A 12944-nucleotide genomic window follows, 5' to 3' on the forward strand; every position below is an offset into this window, starting at 1 on the left:
AGGGGAATAAAAAATTCCTTCCTGACTCCAATCAGGCAATCAGAATAACTCCCTGGATCAACGATCTCTCTCTAGTAGCTATAGCCTGTAATATTATTACACTCCAGAAATACATCCAGGCCCCTCTTGAATTCCTTTATTGTACTCACCATCACCACCTCCTCAGGCAGAGAGTTCCATAGTCTCACTGCTCTTACCGTAAAGAATCCTCTTCTATGTTTGTGTACAAACCTTCTTTCCTCTAGAGGCAGAGGATGTCCCCTCGTCACAGTCACAGTCCTGGGAATGAATAGATGATGGGATAGATCTCTGTACTGTCCCCTGATATATTTATACATATTAATTAGATCTCCTCTCAGTCGTCTTTTTTCTAAAGTGAATAACCCTAATTTTGATAATCTTTCAGGGTACTGTAGTCCATCCATTCCAGTTATTGCTTTAGTTGCCCTCCTCTGGACCCTCTCCAGCTCTGCTATGTCTGCTTTGTTTACTGGAGCCCAGAACCGTACACAGTACTCCATGTGTGGTCTGACTAATGATTTGTAAAGTTGTAGGACTATGTTCTCATCACAGGCATCTATGCCCCTTTTGATGAAACCCATTATCTTATTGGCCTTGGCAGCAGCTGCCTGACACTGTTTTTTTGCAGCTTAGTTTGCTGTTTATTAAAATTCCTAGATCCTTTTCCATGTCAGTGTTACCCAGTGTTTTACCATTTAATAAGTACGGGTGACTTGCATTATTCCTTCCCATGTGCATAACTTTACATTTGTCAGTGTTAAACCTCCTCTGCCACTTATCTGCCCAAGCCTCCAATCTATCCAGATCCCTCTGTAGTAGTATACTGTCCTCTTCAGTGTTAATTACTTTACACAGTTTAGTGTCATCTGCGAAAATTGATATTTTACTGTGCAAGCCTTCTACAAGATCATTAATAAATATATTGAAGAGAATAGGGCCCAATAGTGTCCCTCGCTATACGGCTCAGGCGGCGCGATGACGTCATCGCGCCGCCTGCACCGGCCTCTGATAGGCTGCCGACCTAGTGCTGGAAGCCTATCAGAAGAACAGGAGGGGACACACCTCTCCCTCCCCTGCCGCAGCATGATATTAGACATCTGTATCGCCGTCCTGAGGATGGAGATACAAATGACTATGGAGATGAGCGCTTCCACAATGGAAGCGCTCATCTCCTGCTGCTGTGCCCTGCCGCCGGCCGCCCCCACTTGCCACCAGGGCCGCGGCCTTGCGGCACTCAGGCCTGCCGGCCTACCGGGAAATTTCCTGGTATCCCTGCAGGCCAGTCCGGCCCTGAAGGCAAGTGCTGTTTGTTTATAGTTTTTACACTGCTATACGGAGGCTTCTGTCTAGCAGTATTGCTGGTAACGTCACCAGCACTGATGGGTGGGCTTTAGTGCTGTCCTAGCCTGTTTTACAGGCTAGATGATTGCTAAAGCCAGCCTGTTAGTGCTGGTGATGTCACAGGGCTCACTGCTAGGCGAGCAGCAGTGACGCCTTGCAGAGACCCGGTACGTCACCAGATCTAATGAAAAAGCCCTTGCCCTGCACGATTCAGCGCAGGGAAAGGGAGAGTTCCAATGCTTATATCAGAGGGGCTGCCTGGGAGAAAAAGGGGATATGTCCGGGTTCAACTCTCAACCCAGACAACTCCTTTAAGTATTTTCATTTTCTTAATTCCCGGAGAACCCCTTTAAAGTAATAAAGACCCATCAACACATATAGACCCCAAAGCCCAAAATAAATACAGACCACACCCACTAAATAAATACAGACCACACCCACTAAATAAATACAGAGCACATAATAAACAAACAATTTACACTACACTTTAGAAGAGATGCTAGAATAAATATATACCCTGGAATAAATACAAACTCCAGATCACACCCTCTAAACAAATACAGACCCCAGTCTAGAACCCCTAAATAAATATGGACCCAAGACCATACCCCTAAAACAAATACAGATCCCAGATTAGATCAGTCCCCAGTCATTTACACAGAAGAATTCATACTCTACTCTTCTGTGAAGCTTTGCAGTACTCTGGCTGCAGGACCTGTTCCAATCTGTTCATATGACCACATCTGTGCAGGCGGTTTAACATGAATAGGTAATGCAGAGGGAAGGGAGGAGCATTACTGCTCTCTCCCCATTTCTTGGTCTCCATCCACACCTGTAATGTTAAATAAGGCTATGTATACAAATTAATGGCTCCCTGCTCCACTACATTTTATAACTGTATTCACATTCACAAGATGTATTTAAAGGTTTACTGGTTACCGTCTCCCTCTGAGAACACAGGCTAAGGCCTCATGCACATGATCATTGTGGGCCGGTGCCTGTACTGTGTCCTGTGCACCACATCACGGATGCGGACCCATTCACTTGAGGAATGGAAGATTATCTGTATTTGCAGTACAGTATTGGGGAGCACAGTGTGCACAGTATTAGAGAGGGAGGATGATGGAAAAGTAGGAAACTAAGATGTCTGTTTGTCCAACTTTGCAGAGACAAGAGATGGCTGAAAGAAATCATCATAGTGGTCTGGTCCGAATGGAGAAGATGAGGAAATAGAATGTCTACGTCAGAGGAGATGTGACTAGATGTAAGAGGTATGTGGCACTTTATTACTCTGTATGTTTTGTAGTGCCATGTGCAATGTTTTCCAAGAAGGTCTTTAACAGTGGGGCTGGAGGGAATGGGTTAGGTTGAGAATTTGGCATGGGGGAGTGCTGTTTCCATTTTTACCTCAGGCAAAAGAAAGGCTAGGTGCTCCCTTGCCCTTTGTCACAAAGCACTGAGAGAGGAGAGGCCTAAGCTCAATTCTTGCACCAGGGCCTATGAACCTTTAGCTACACCCCTGCGGGCACACATGAGCATGGGACCAACACAGATGCCTTTGTTAGGGTCAGGAATCCATTTTGTATCTGCACAGCCATGTTTGCACTTTGCCTTACTTTATGTGTGTGAAGAGAAGCCAGGACCTTCGGGGAAGAACGCCAAGTTACTTGATAGGGGTCTTGATTAAGGCGACCCCAACACCTTCAGCTGCCATTCACACATGCAACAGGTCAGCCAGTTTCATAAGTACAAATCTGCTGACAGATGCCCTTTAAATCAACAGCATGCCAATTTATGCTGCAGATCATGAATTTCACATACAAATCCATGGAAAAATCATCATATAGCTCTAAATTTGCGTTGGACGTGTTGGAAGGGTTTTACATCCAGTGTGGACGTGTCCTAACAGGGTCAATGGTAACCTCTTAGCAACTGCACATGACACAGTAACTTCTAGAGTCCCACAAAGAGAAAAAGCAGTGTGACCTTTGTGCATTTGGTGGGATAGTATATTCAGGTCCTTTAGTGCATTAGCAACTAGCACTGTTATACTGCACTGTGGAAAAGTTTTAGGCAGGTGTGGGGAATATGCTGCGAAAGAAAAAAATACTTCTCTCAAAAATAGAAGTGTTAATAGTTTATTTTTATCAATTAACAAAAAGAAAAGTGAATGAAGAAGAGAAATGCAAATCAATATTTGGAGTGACCACTCCAGCATCAATTCTCCTCGTGTGCAGAGGGAGCGGGTCCTTTGGTGCTCTAGGATCTATCCCTATTATATACAGTATATAGCAGGTTACATCATAGTATGCAGAGGAATGGGTCCTTTAGTGCACGAGAAACAAGAATTGTTATCTATTATAAGCCATGTACTAATATACAGCGAGGCCTGGTCCCTTAGTTCACTTGGAATCAGACCTGTTATGCTGTATATTACACAGATAGAGCGGACACTTTAGTGCCCTAAGATCTAGCATTGATGTATATAATAAGTTCCTTCTTTCACTAGGAATCAGTGCTGTTACACTGTATATAGCAGGCTATATTCTAATATGCAGAGGAATGGGTCCTTTACTGCCATAGGATCTAGAACTATTGTGTATAGCAGGCTACATTCTAACAGGTCCCATAGTTCACTAGGAATCAGTCCTGTTACACTGTATATAGCAGGCTATATTCTAATATGCAGAGGAATGGGTCCTTTACTGCCATAGGATCTATAACTATTGTGTATAGCAGGCTACATTCTAACAGGTCCCATAGTTCACTAGGAATCAGTGCTGTTACACTGTATACAGCAGGCTATATTCTAATATGCATAGGAATGGGTCCTTTACTGCCATAGGATCTAGAACTATTGTGTATAGCAGGCTACATTCTAACAGGTCCCATAGTTCACTAGGAATCAGTCCTGTTACACTGTATATAGCAGGCTATATTCTAATATGCAGAGGAATGGGTCCTTTACTGCCATAGGATCTATAACTATTGTGTATAGCAGGCTACATTCTAACAGGTCCCATAGTTCACTAGGAATCAGTGCTGTTACACTGTATACAGCAGGCTATATTCTAATATGCATAGGAATGGGTCCTTTACTGCCATAGGATCTATAACTATTGTGTATAGCAGGCTACATTCTAACAGGTCCCATAGTTCACTAGGAATCAGTGCTGTTACACTGTATATAGCAGGCTATACTCTAGTATGCAGAGGAATGGGTCCTTTACTGCCATAGGATCTAGAACTATTGTGTATAGCAGGCTACATTCTAACAGGTCCCATAGTTCACTAGGAATCAGTCCTGTTACACTGTATATAGCAGGCTATATTCTAATATGCATAGGAATGGGTCCTTTACTGCCATAGGATCTAGAACTATTGTGTATAGCAGGCTACATTCTAATAGGTCCCATAGTTCACTAGGAATCAGTGCTGTTACACTGTATATAGCAGGCTATATTCTAATATGCATAGGAATGGGTCCTTTACTGCCATAGGATCTAGAACTATTGTGTATAGCAGGCTACATTCTAACAGGTCCCATAGTTCACTAGGAATCAGTCCTGTTACACTGTATATAGCAGGCTATATTCTAACAGGTCCCATAGTTCACTAGGAATCAGTGCTGTTACACTGTATATAGCAGGCTATACTCTAGTATGCAGAGGAATGGGTCCTTTACTGCCATAGGATCTATAACTATTGTGTATAGCAGGCTACATTCTAATAGGTCCCATAGTTCACTAGGAATCAGAGCTGTTACACTGTATAATATGCTACATTCTAATAGGTCCCATAGTTCACTAGGAATCAGTCCTGTTACACTGTATATAGCAGGGCTCAGGCTACATTCTAATAGGTCCCATAGTTCACTAGGAATCAGTCCTGTTACACTGTATATAGCAGGCTATACTCTAGTATGCAGAGGAATGGGTCCTTTACTGCCATATGAGCTAGAACTATTGTGTATAACAGGCTACATTGTAATAGGTCCCATAGTTCACTAGGAATCAGTCCTGTTACACTGTATATAGCAGGCTACATTCTAATAGGTCCCATAGTTCCCTAGGAATCAGTGCTGTTCCACTGTATATAATAGGCTACATTCTAATAGGTCCCATAGTACACTAGGAATCAGTGATGTTCCACTGTATATAGCAGGCTATACTCTAGTATGCAGAGGAATGGGTCCTTTACTGCCATAGGAGCTAGAACTATTGTGTATAGCAGGCTACATTCTAATAGGTCCCATAGTACACTAGGAATCAGTGATGTTCCACTGTATATAGCAGGCTATACTCTAGTATGCAGAGGAATGGGTCCTTTACTGCCATAGGAGCTAGAACTATTGTGTATAACAGGCTACATTGTAATAGGTCCCATAGTTCACTAGGAATCAGTCCTGTTACACTGTATATAGCAGGCTACATTCTAATAGGTCCCATAGTTCCCTAGGAATCAGTGCTGTTCCACTGTATATAATAGGCTACATTCTAATAGGTCCCATAGTACACTAGGAATCAGTGATGTTCCACTGTATATAGCAGGCTATACTCTAGTATGCAGAGGAATGGGTCCTTTACTGCCATAGGAGCTAGAACTATTGTGTATAGCAGGCTACATTCTAATAGGTCCTATAGATCACTAGGAATCAGTGCTGTTACACTGTATACAGCAGGCTATACTCTAGTATGCAGAGGAATGGGTCCTTTACTGCCATAGGAGCTAGAACTATTGTGTATAGCAGGCTACATTCTAATAGGTCCTATAGATCACTAGGAATCAGTGCTGTTACACTGTATACAGCAGGCTATACTCTAGTATGCAGAGGAATGGGTCCTTTACTGCCATAGGAGCTAGAACTATTGTGTATAGCAGGCTACATTCTAATAGGTCCTATAGATCACTAGGAATCAGTCCTGTTACACTGTATATAGCAGGCTATACTCTAGTATGCAGAGGAATGGGTCCTTTACTGCCATAGGATCTAGAACTATTGTGTATAGCAGGCTACATTCTAACAGGTCCCATAGTTCACTAGGAATCAGAGCTGTTACACTGTATAATATGCTACATTCTAATAGGTCCTATAGATCACTAGGAATCAGTCCTGTTACACTGTATATAGCAGGCTATACTCTAGTATGCAGAGGAATGGGTCCTTTACTGCCATAGGAGCTAGAACTATTGTGTATAGCAGGCTGCATTCTAATAGGTCCCATAGATCACTAGGAATCAGTCATGCTACACTGTATATAGCAGGCTATATTCTAATAGGTCCCATAGATCACTAGGAATCAGTCATGCTACACTGTATATAGCAGGCTATATTCTAATAGGTCCCATAGATCACTAGGAATCAGTCATGCTACACTGTATATAGCAGGCTATATTCGAATAGGTCCCATAGTTCACTAGGAATCAGAGCTGTTCCACTGTATAATAGGCTACATTCTAATAGGTCCCATAGTTCACTAGGAATCAGTGCTGTTCCACTGTATATAATAGGCTACATTCTAATAGGTCCCATAGTTCACTAGGAATCAGAGCTGTTCCACTGTACACAGCAGGCTATATCCTGCAGCTAGATCAGCTAACTAGTGCTGTACATTGCAGAGTGCAGAATGCGGGCACAGTAAGTGCAGAGCCTGTGCTGCTGCTGCCTCCTCCTCTCTGGTTGCCTGGCAAACACACACAGCCTCTCTCTCACTCTTCACTACCGGGTTATAAAGAGAGGAGAGCAGACAGCTCCCATCCCTCCTCCTCCTCCTCCCCTTGCTGCTCTCCATCCTTCCCCTCCCTCTGCCCCTCTGCCAGTTATTACTGTACAACTAGTACACACACACACGCTTACACACACTCACTGTGCCAGCTGCCAGCATGGATAACAGCTAGTGACACTCACACATGCATGCATACATATAGTGTATACCCACAAAGAGCTGGAGCAAGAGGCTACACTACTTCTCCTCCTTCTCATTCCTGCTGCTGCTGCCTCCCCATCCCCAAAGCCTGGCCATTCATCAGGAACCACCGAGGAACCCCCTCTTCCTCTCCGCCACAGAACCAGGGGCCATGTCCAAGAACCTGAAGAAGAAAAACCACTGGACCAACAAAGTCCATGAGTGTGTGATTGACAGAAGCCTGGAAGGGGAGCTTGGCTTTGACATCAGAGGGGGTGCTGAGAATGGCCAATTTCCTTACCTTGGGGAGGTAAAGCCTGGGAAGGTGTCTTATCAGAGTGGCAAACTGGTACCTGAGGAACTATTGTTGGAGGTGAATGATACCCCAGTGGCTGGACTCACTATCAGGGATGTACTGGCTGTCATCAAACATTGCAAGGACCCCATCAGAGTCAAGTGTGTAAAACAAGGTAGGAGTGCTCCTTCCCTATACACATGCTGCTGTGCCAGTGTTATGTGCATGCCATAGACCCCCTGTATATGCTTTGTGCAGCACGCACTGATTTGTAGCTTTGTTGTAGTGGCATCATGTTCTGCGATGACATTAGGTGACATGAGTGTGCAGAATGTAAACATGGGCATGAGTTGGGCACCTGCAGGATGGCATGCTTTAGGCATCTCACATGGGAATGATCACCAGGAATAAGCCCAGCCCTGCAATGCAGCGTTACATTCAGTAGTTGACTGAGTAACTTTGTTTTTGCAGCTATATTAATGACTTGTTGGAGTTTGAGGATTTCTTGCTGCTGGCACAGTGTGTGTGTGTACCAGAGGGAGGGATGGCGGGGCATGGACTGTGGTGTCGCAGGATAAAATGGAACCACTGCACGTTGGTTATGAAGATGGCTACATGGACCATATGTGATCATAAGCCTGTGCCGATTGCTGGCTTAGCATGTATTATGTATGTGCACTTATGATCCCGGGTGATTATATCTGAATAATGTGTACAATACATACAGATGTAGCAGGGTAAACACTTACAGTCATCGCGTTATCTTGAAACAAAAGCCATTGCTTAACGCATTTAGTTGCATTTTGTTTAGATAACATGTCTCATCAAGCATGAGTGTTAACCCTGCTACATCTGTACATGCATCTGATCTGTCTTTCTGGAACCCTTCAGTATATGTATCTTCTTGTGAATTGTGTATATGAGAGAGACATGAAAGCTGACAAAAAGACCTTGGGCAGAATACAAGCTGGAGCCAGAGACACGACTGTAAATGAAAGCTTCGTTAGGTAACAGAATACATGGAGGAAGGTGAAGCTAGTACAGTAGCATCAATGAGAGTGGGAGCACATAGCACCTGTGTGACATCTCCGCTCACAAGGCTTTAAATAACTTCCACAAGGGAAACAGAGGCGGCACGACGATTATACAATCCTTACAAGAGGACAACCTACTCGAATCCTTCATCTGGCCACACGAGGTTCAGTGTATTTGAGGACCTGATACTGGTATTTGTGCTGGTGTTGTTATATGTATGGTAATGTGGCAGGAATTTTCAGGCTAGGTTAGAAAATATTTTACCAGAGGGAATCTAAACATGTGAAATTGTAATACCAGTTTCTAAAAAAACATTACAGTGGGCATGCTCATATCAATTCTCTTATGGTGCCCTTCAGACCAATACATGTTCTGGTATTTAGGGACTTAGAGCTATGGTACTTGGTGCTCAGATCTTGGATATGTTCTACCTGATAGTTCTTGACATGGTGTCCACTAGAGTCTACTGTTCAGGGAGTGTAGCTAAAGACTCATGGGCCCTGGTCTAAAGGTTCAGCTTGGGCCCCCTCTCCCTTCCCTCAGTGTTTTGTGGATAGGGAAGCACATAGCCTTCATGATGCCTGTGGCAAAAATTTAAACAGTAGACCACCCCCCCAACCCCCCTCATGCCAAATTCTTGACCCAAGCCTTTCCCTCCAGCCAGAGCTATAACTTGGCCAGCATGCACTTTCTATAATACTAGTGTCTTTGGGCCCCCTCAGGCTCCTGGGCCCTGTAGCGACTGCTACCTCTGCACCCCCTATAGCTACGCCCCTGCTACTATTCTATAATCTATCTGTTTGTGGTGACTTGAGTGTTGCTTTATGGCCTAGGTTACATGGTATAATGTATACAACTACATTAGACCAGCAGGTTTATTACTAGAAGTCTTATAAGTTACTGTTGACTTCAATTATCAATTAGTTATTAGTAGCAGCATGCAATAAGAGGCATTGTGGGCAAGATCGGGTGATGTGTATGGCATGATGGCCCTTACCTAAGACCTAGTACTTTACATTTAATCAGGGTTACTGAGTGTCAGATTAATGACAGCTCTGAAGGGATGAGAACAGTCAGGTTATTTACAAGAGCTCAGTAACAATGAAGTGATCTCATGACACTGCTCACATCTCTACCAGGCTCCTCCAATGACGTGAAGTCATCTTTGGAAGTAACACTGCATACATTTCTTGTGTTGGTGTGAAATTAAGAAATGCTTGCACTCGAAACATACCTTTGTAAGCCTTACCAAGCTTTCAAGAGAGTATATTTTATCTGTAAAGTTCTCTGATGTTGAACCGAAATTCAGAGGAGACAGACCGAGAACAGATATGGAGTATTAGCTTTGCCTTCAGACTTCTATCTTTTTAATCTATTTATGGCTCACCATCTCCCTGTGTGTTTGCATCTTCTTTTTATTAATAAAAAGTAGATGCAAACCAAGTTGTAAGCCCTTGCAATGTACGTTCTCAGTGCTTCTGTAAAATTCGCAAATGCCAGACAACTATATTCACCCAACCAAAAGGAATATCAGAACTTGGAATTGTATGCGATGCAGAGGGGCATAACTATAATTCATAGGGCCTCATAGCAAAATAAGTGCCCCTACCACCTAGTGCAGCATAGGCAGAAAATATTCTAAAGAAAAGAATATGGGGGGTACAGCCTATGGAGGTGCACATTGCTATGGCGAAATACAGATACAACCGCAAAAACACAAAAACACAAATGCAATGGCACTCTGCAACCAGCACTCTGCCCTGCCTCTATGCTGGATGTTGAATAAGGCATTGGTGTACATTTTGGCCAAAGCGTAATAAGCCACTCACCACGTCAAGGTCGCCTTCATGAGTGGTCCCTAACACTAGTTCCTACCTGTTATGGGCCATGACAGCCACACAAAGTCCAGGGAGCGCAGGCACAGCATGCACGCTAGGCACACTCTGCTTTTAACCCCGTCCGATGCCATTACAGCTTTCATCGGATCCAGGGATGCAAGTACCAACATGCTTGCTGAGCCCACTATATATTATAGGTACGTAATAGCACCATATATATGAAAACCCACATTATAGCAAAAACAAACAAACAAAAAAAAAAAGCAATATTGTTATTCCCTACAAAAAGGCACAATGTTCATGCCCCTGATTGGGTTGTCTCAACCCTTTGGGCCCATAGCAAATGCTATGGCTAGAGATGACCAAATCGAATCCCAGAAAGTGGAATTCGATCCGAATTTCAGGATAAATTTGATTCGCCTCGTCAAATTTTCTCGTGCTTAGTTTCAGAGAATCGATTTAACCTGAAATAGTATAAAAAACAAAAAAATTTTAACTTACCTCCTACATTTGCTCACGACGGGCTGCCAGCCTCCATCTTGCTTGAATATCTCGGCTGAAATCCCGTGAGACGCGAGATTACGTCATACAACAACCACGCCAGCTGGCGTGATTACGTAATTCCGCACGTAATTCCGCACAGGATTTTGGCTTATATCTTCAAGCAAGATAGAGGCTGTTGGCCCGCAGTGAGGAAATGGAGGCGGTAAGTTTGATTTAATACATTTTTTAGTCTTAGGGTACTTTCACACTAGCGTTATTCTTTTCCGGCATAGAGTTCTGTCCTAGGGGCTCTATACCGGAAAAAAACTGATCAGTTTTATCCTAATGCATTCTGAATGGAGAGCAATCCGTTCAGGATGCATCAGGATGTCTTCAGTTCAGTCTTTTTGCAATTTCAGGATGGAGAAAATACCGCAGCATGCTGCAGTTTTATCTCCGGCCAAAAAGACTGAACACTTGATGGAATGCCGGATCCGGCATTCATTTACATTGAAGCATTCCGCCAAAACGGATACGGATCCATCTGACAAATGCCATTAGTTTGCATACATTTTGCCGGCAGGCAGTTCCGGTGACGCAAGTGTGAAAGTACCCTTAATTTTCCACGATCATGTGTGAACTCGGCATCTGAGGGGTACAGTGACGGGGGCGGCGCTATTGCAGCTTCCTGTCATTGCATCCGCTACTTCCCCAAAAATGCGTTTCGTGACAAAGTAATTTGTCATGTAGCAAATTTTTGGGTGAAATTCGGCGAATCAGCCAAATCGAACTTTTTAAGAAATTCGCTCATCTCTAGTTATGTCCTTCTTCCTACTAGTCATGTCCTTGGTGACGCACCATTTTGCCTATTTCATCAGAACTGAGGGCCCACGTGAGCTCTATTTGACTCCACAGATAAACATCTTGGTTTTGTTAGGAACCTTAGTGATATGGCACTATACATGCACATACCTTACTCAACAGTAAAATAATCTCTGCCAGTGTAGCTGACTTAAGGCCCTGTTACACCTGAAGATAATCGTTCTGATTATCGCTAACAAGTGTTTGTACGAACGCTCATAGCGATGATCTGGCAGTGTAATACTGCCGCTGATTGCCCAATCGGATAATCAGAATTTTTTTGCAGGCTTAAAAATCCTTGCTTGTCGGTGGCTGATTGTGCAGCCTAATCACAATCTGCTGCCAGGAAACAACTAACCAGTATGGGGACAAGCAATGGCATACTGTGGAGGAGATCACTGCATGTTATGGCAGTGGTCTCCTCTGCTGACGAGCAGGCGATTGTCAGGTAGAAAGACTTCCAATGGTCTGCTTAATCTGCAGGTGTAATAGGACCCTTAGTCCTCGCTTTATATATAAGTAACTTGTTATGTCAGAGCTTTTCCACATCGGCATAGGCTTCAGTAGCATTATATGTATTAGCTGTGCCAGGATGTTCACTTTAACACCATTTTTTGTATTACTGCAATATCTTTCTGTTGTATTAACCTGTTAACCCTCTCAAAATATCGGTGGCTACATCTGCACCGACTATAGCGCCTGTGCTAGGATGCAACTTTAGTAAAGCAGTCTTAGATGGTTCTAACCATGCAACAAATCATATTTCTATTATATAACAGCAATCAAAGATCCTAAATATTCAGAGGGCCTGTGCGCCTAACTTTTCACCATATAGTGGCTACACATAAGACCAGATATCAGGTAAAATTCCATGACCAATAACAGGATATTGTACATATATTATGACTAATGACTGTTAGGAACCAGGATATAAAACTAGTAATTATTTTTTGGGATAGTTGTTATACTCTTCTTTACAACTTTCAGTTTCCTGTCCCACGTCGTGCCTCTAAGTCTCCCTTTGCCCTGATTTCACTCTCCCTCTGGGAGTTACTATTCCATTAACAGGGTCAGTAGATGAGTAAAAAGTGTAGTTCATGTTACAGCCAATATGGCTGAGCTTGTAACATCTCTTACTGTCATTTGATTAGATGCTATTCGATT

General features: G+C 43.3%; 1 protein-coding gene across 3 annotated transcripts in view; it reads left to right on the forward strand.

Annotated features, from left to right (window-relative positions):
• The first annotated feature begins 7154 nt into the window (after window positions 1-7154).
• Window positions 7155-12944, forward strand: part of MAGI2 (membrane associated guanylate kinase, WW and PDZ domain containing 2) — a 974764-nt gene continuing 968974 nt past the window's right edge. For all 3 annotated transcript variants that reach the window (XM_044280134.1, XM_044280136.1, XM_044280135.1), the window contains exon 1: window positions 7155-7738. In XM_044280134.1, coding sequence (XP_044136069.1) covers window positions 7441-7738 — 298 coding nt within the window. In that variant the 5' untranslated portion in view covers window positions 7155-7440. The remainder of the gene's footprint in view (window positions 7739-12944) is intronic.

Source organism: Bufo gargarizans, chromosome 2, assembly GCF_014858855.1.
Source record: "Bufo gargarizans isolate SCDJY-AF-19 chromosome 2, ASM1485885v1, whole genome shotgun sequence".
Taxonomy (NCBI): domain Eukaryota; kingdom Metazoa; phylum Chordata; class Amphibia; order Anura; family Bufonidae; genus Bufo; species Bufo gargarizans.